General features: G+C 45.1%; 1 protein-coding gene across 2 annotated transcripts; it reads right to left on the bottom strand.

Moving 5' to 3' along the window:
- Positions 1-492: 492 nt before the first annotated feature.
- Positions 493-4,608, bottom strand: LOC121911787 (cytochrome c oxidase subunit 7A-related protein, mitochondrial-like). Of its 2 annotated transcripts, XR_006099950.1 has the most exons (4): positions 4,401-4,608; positions 1,663-1,797; positions 1,364-1,570; positions 493-1,267 (listed from the first exon to the last, which is right to left on the bottom strand). XR_006099950.1 is itself a non-coding variant. In XM_042433629.1 (3 exons), the coding sequence occupies exons 1-3, from the start codon at positions 4,467-4,469 to the stop codon at positions 1,430-1,432; spliced, it is 345 nt and encodes a 114-aa protein (XP_042289563.1). In that variant the 5' UTR covers positions 4,470-4,607; the 3' UTR covers positions 493-1,429. The 2 variants fall into 2 exon arrangements, 1 of the variants encoding a protein (XP_042289563.1); XM_042433629.1 differs by having other exon boundaries at positions 493-1,570; positions 4,401-4,607.
- Positions 4,609-5,728: the final 1,120 nt, after the last annotated feature.

Here is a 5,728-nt window from a genome sequence, read left to right as displayed (position 1 = left end):
GGCACAGAGAGAGCATTGAGTGGTAAAATAAGTATATAAACTAATTACTTTTTAATGAATGAATTTGTTCTGCCAGCGTTCCTCTCTCACCTTATTTGCAGCAACAGTGTTGCTTTTTGCTGTGATAACGTTATAATGACCGGTTCCTCCTGACTGAAGCAGTCAAATGACGCCAAACGCCTCCTTTCATGGGGACGCACACAGAGCCTGAAGCAGAAAGCCGGAGTTAACAAAGAAAGTTCATATTCACCGTCGTGATAGCACTGATCTCTGATCGAGAGTTTAGGGTTTGTTGATCCAGTTCACACAAAGAAAGACTGGATATGTTGAACTGGCTTCGTAGTAAAACCCTGAACTGATGTTCAGCAGACAATCAGATTCATTTATTTATTGATCTGCTCAAAGTTAAAATTCTTCACTTTGGATCAAACCTGAGAATAAAAACTGTTCATCAGCTGTCAGAGAGCTGCACAGGAGAAAACCAAACGTTGATTCTTTAACAACAAAATAAACTTTATTATTTATGTGTCATCTTCATCATCAGTTTTCTACAGAGCTCTGTTAACAGACTATTCCTGAACACATCATCAGAAACCTCCGGCTGTCCCTGAACGCGTCGTCCGAAACCTCCGGCCGTCTCTGAACGCGTCGTCCGAAACCTCCGGCCGTCCCTGAACGCGTCGTCAGAAACCTCCGGCCGTCCCTGAACGCGTCGTCAGAAACCTCCGGCCGTCCCTGAACGCGTCGTCCCAAACCTCCGGCCGTCCCTGAACGCGTCGTCCGAAACCTCCGGCCGTCTCTGAACGCGTCGTCCGAAACCTCCGGCCGTCCCTGAACGCGTCGCCTGAAACCTCCGGCCGTCCCTGAACGCGTCGTCAGAAACCTCCGGCCGTCCCTGAACGCGTCGTCCCAAACCTCCGGCCGTCCCTGAACGCGTCGTCCGAAACCTCCGGCCGTCTCTGAACGCGTCGTCCGAAACCTCCGGCCGTCCCTGAACGCGTCGTCCCAAACCTCCGGCCGTCCCTGAACGCGTCGTCAGAAACCTCCGGCCGTCCCTGAACGCGTCGTCAGAAACCTCCGGCCGTCCCTGAACGCGTCGTCCCAAACCTCCGGCCGTCCCTGAACGCGTCGTCCCAAACCTCCGGCCGTCCCTGAACGCGTCGTCCGAAACCTCCGGCCGTCTCTGAACGCGTCGTCCGAAACCTCCGGCCGTCCCTGAACGCGTCGTCCCAAACCTCCGGCCGTCCCTGAACGCGTCGTCAGAAACCTCCGGCCGTCCCTGAACACGTCGTCCCAAACCTCCGGCCGTCCCTGAACGCGTCGTCCCAAACCTCCGGCTGTCCCTGAACGCGTCATCAGAAACCCCCGGCTGTCCCTCCTCCTTTTGTCAGTGCACAGAATCCTGTCGTCCAATCAGAGTGCAGCAGCATCACTTGTCGCTGGGCTGAGCGGCAAAGTAGAGTGCCACCAGGCAGTAGAGCACCCCCCCCGCCGTCAGGCTCATGGTCGTCCGGTACAGCAGCTTGTCAATCACGCCCCCCTTCAGGTGGACCGGGAGTCTGTCCGACCTCTGTGCAGAGAGAGACACACAGGTCAACTGTCTCACCTGAGACTGGTCACATGATCCATATTAACAATAACCTGAGTGACACCACAGCGTACCTGGAAGAGTCTCTGCAGGTCGGGGACTCGGTTGGCTCCCAGGTACTCAACCTGACTTCCTGTTTCTGATGCCAGCTTCGTCGGAGATGCAAAGATGGCCGGAGGACTGACAGGTGGGACACCTGGACGCAGACCCTGCACACAGACAGGTAGAGACAGACAGACAGGTGAGTTATTGTTTCAGAAGTTATCTCAGGGCTGTTCCCACATAGAGCAGGTCTAGACTGGACTCTTTCATCTACAGAGACCCAACATTCCTCCATCAGCAGCAGGAAAAACTCCCCTTTAACGGGAAGAAACCTGCAGCAGAACCCGACTCTAGGTGGCGCCGTCTGGCTCGACCAGTTGGGTTGAGAGAGAAAGAAAGAGGGAGACACAGAGAAGCATAATAACAACAATAATAATAACAATGATAATAATGATAGAAAGGATAAGAGGTGTGGGTGTCAAGCAGGACCACAGCAGCAGGTGGCCCACAACCACGATCCACAAGAACCTGCAAGCCGAGGAAGCACAAAAACTCTGGAGAAGAAGCCGAGTTAGTGACATTAATGATACATAAATACATACAGATGAAGAGGATTCCACTCTTTACAGGAAGCCAATGTAGTGAAGCTAAAATGGGAGAAATGTGGTCTCTTTTTCTAGTTTTAGTCAGAACACGTGCAGCTGCATTCTGGACCAGCTTGAGAGTCTTTAGAGACTTGTTAGGGCAGCCTGATAATAAGGAATTACAATAATCCAGCCTAGAAGTAACAAATGCGTGAACTAGTTTTTCTGCATCTTTTTGGGACAGGATGTGCCTGATTTTTGTGATATTACGTAAGTGAAAAAAGGCAGTCCTTGAAATTTGATTTATGTGGGAGTTAAAGGACATATCCTGATCAAAGATAACTCCCAGATTCCTTACGATGGTGCTGGAGGCCAGGGTAATGCCATCCAGAGTAGCTTTATCATTAGATAATGTGTTTCTAAGGTGTTTAGGGCCAAGCACAATAACTTCAGTTTTATCTGAGTTTAGTAGCAGAAAATTGCAGGTCATCCAGGTCTTTATGTCGTTAAGGCATGTTTGGAGTTTGTTTAACTGATTGGTTTCATCAGGCTTCATTGATAAATATAATTGGGTATCATCTGCATAACACTGAAAATCTATGAAGTGTTTCCTAATAATATTACCTAAAGGAAGCATATACAAGGTGAATAGTATTGGTCCAAGTACAGAACCTTGTGGAACTCCGTGTCTAACTTTTGCCTTCACGGAGGATTCATCATTAACATGTACAAACTGAAATCGGTCTGATAAATAGGACTTAAACCAGCTTAATGCAGTTCCTTTAATGCCAATTAAATGTTCCAGTCTCTGCAAAAGGATTTGATGGTCGATTGTGTCGAATGCAGCACTAAGATCTAACAGGACAAGTATAGAGACAAATCCTTTGTCCGATGCAGTTAGGAGGTCATTTGTGACTTTCTTATAAATATAGAGCTGGAAAGTTTTATAAAACAGAATCATGTGTTTTATTATTATTGATCTGAGTGCAGCAGGTGCAGCAGGTGCAGCAGGTGCAGCAGGTGCAGCAGGTGCAGCAGGTGAGTCTGGACATTCAGATCCTCGTCATGTTTAAATAAACAGGCTGAACAAACATCTGTTTAAACATCATTTACATTAAACTCACAGAAACAAATTGACTTCAGTTAATAAGTTAACAGTATTAATGATTTATAATCATTAATAAAACTAATAATCACTTATTGAAACTAATAAATGTGTGACTGAGGTTGTGTCAGTGAAACAGATCCAGGATGTCAAACTTCTTCTTCTATTTGTTTAATTGAAGCTGCAGCAACTTCCTGTTTGTCCTCTGAACACAAACGATCAATAACACTGATCAGACAATGTTCAGCTTATCATTTGACACCTGAAGGGGGATCAATAATTAAATAATAAATAGAAAAATCTTTCTATTCAATTAGAGTCAATAACACAACAGAGTTTGGCACATGTGTCTCTGACTGCAGCTGAAACTATCAATACATTAATCAATAACAGTCCTTGATAGTTTGATCTGTTCATAGATTAATCAATACTCAGCTCTTGGTTTTCTTTTTGTCATGAAAAGATTTTTTTTTTTACTAAAGATTCAAAAAGTTTTGTTAAACTTCCTCCAGCTGATCAATAAAAAGATCATTAAAACGGTCAACTGATCAATAAAGAGTTCACTGAGAGACTATACGTGACAGAAACACGTTTAGGATAAAAACGGATGTGATCAACTAAAAGATCAATAAACAATAATGACAGACCTCATTAATTAAATTAGAGCAGAAACAATTAATCAATAAAACAATTAGATGATTGAAAGAAAAATAATCAGCAATTATTTTGATAATCAATCGTTTCGGTTCATTTTATTGTTGCTGCTGACCAATTGATTAATCCAGAAGATAATCAATCAATCAATCAATCAATTTTTTTATATAGCGCCAAAATGATCTCAGGATTCTTTCCACACAGAGCAGGTCCGGATCAATATTCCTCCATCAGCAGCACTGATCAGATCAATCGATGATAGAAATAATTGTTAGTTACAGCTGACGTCACTGATCATCGATAACACTATCAGCTGATCAGATCAGGATGTTTGTCTCAACTATTCAGGCAGCCTCTCTGACGTCAGATCAGAGCTAAACCATTAAATAATGGATCAGTGTTAGCTTTAGCATTAGCATGAGCTCACCTGCGGGCTGCAGGCGGCGGCGGGAGCTCCGGTGAGCCGCTGCGTCACTCCGTTCAGTCGGTAGTACATCTCACCTGCGTGTCTCACGCGCTCACCTGCTGTTCCAGCTGCAGCAGCACGAGCCTGAAGGAAGTTGAACTTCCTCTTATGGCTCGTGGGCTGCTGGTTCACAGAGACCGCGCCCTAAACGTGATGACGTGTATCTGATGACGCAGAGAAAGAAAAGATGGCGGCGGAGCTCAGGTGAGCTTCTAGTGTAAATACTGTTGATTGAGTTCATGTTTGTACATTTCAATCAATTAAGGTTTAATTTTGATGTCACAAATATCAACATTTATGTATAAATATATTTTTAGCAGTTAAACAAACACAGCTCATAGTTTATCCTCATTATTCCTGCAAAAATACCTGTGATGACAGATGATGATGATGATGATGGTGATGAAGACTCAGTTATCTTCATGTCTGTTTTAATCATGTTTTCAATTTAGTTTTGATCTCCTGTAGTGTATTGTCCTCCTCAGCCACCGTAGCTGTGTGTCTGTGTGTGTGAATGTGTGAGTGTGTGTGAGTGTCTGTGTGTGTGTGTGTGTGTGTGTGAGTGTGTGTGTGTGTGTGAGTGTGTGTGTGTGTCTGTGAGTGTGTGTGTGTGTGTGTGTGTGTGTGTGTGAGTGTGTGTGTGTGTGTGTGTGTGTGTGAGTGTGAGTGTGTGTGTGTGAGTGTGTGTGTGTGAGTGTGTGTGAGTGTGAGTGTGTGTGTGTGTGTGTGTGAGTGTGAGTGTGTGTGTGTGAGTGTGTGTGTGTGAGTGTGTGTGAGTGTGAGTGTGTGTGTGTGAGTGTGTTAGTATTTCATCGTCTCACCGACACGTTAAACAACAAACCTGCAGCCTCTTATTGTTGAACTGCTGCTTTATTATAAACAATCCCACCATGTAAACCTGGAATCTGAGTGTAACAGCTGATCTCTTTATGGTGTAGATTAGTAGCAGAACACAGAACATTGATTACCGTCAGAACCGGATCGATCCTGTTAATGAACGGCTGCTGTGCCACGTAGGTGCAGTTATAGTTTCAGCTGATTCAAACCTTGGACCCTGAACCCTGGACCCTGAACCTTGAACCTTGGACCCTAAACCCTGAACCCTGAACCCTTAACCCTAAACTCTAAACTCTGAACCCTGGACCCTAAACCCTGAACCCTGAAACTTAAACCCTGAACCCTAAACCTTAAACCCTGAACCATGAACCCTAAACCCTGAACCTTGAACCTTGGACCTTAAACCCTGAACCTTGGACTCTAAACTCTGAACCCTGGACCCTAAACCCTGA

Source organism: Thunnus maccoyii, chromosome 14 (genome assembly GCF_910596095.1).
Source record: "Thunnus maccoyii chromosome 14, fThuMac1.1, whole genome shotgun sequence".
Taxonomy (NCBI): Eukaryota; Metazoa; Chordata; class Actinopteri; order Scombriformes; family Scombridae; genus Thunnus; species Thunnus maccoyii.
The sequence above is the reverse complement of the archived record's forward strand: the minus strand, read 5'-3'. Positions and strand labels throughout refer to the sequence as shown.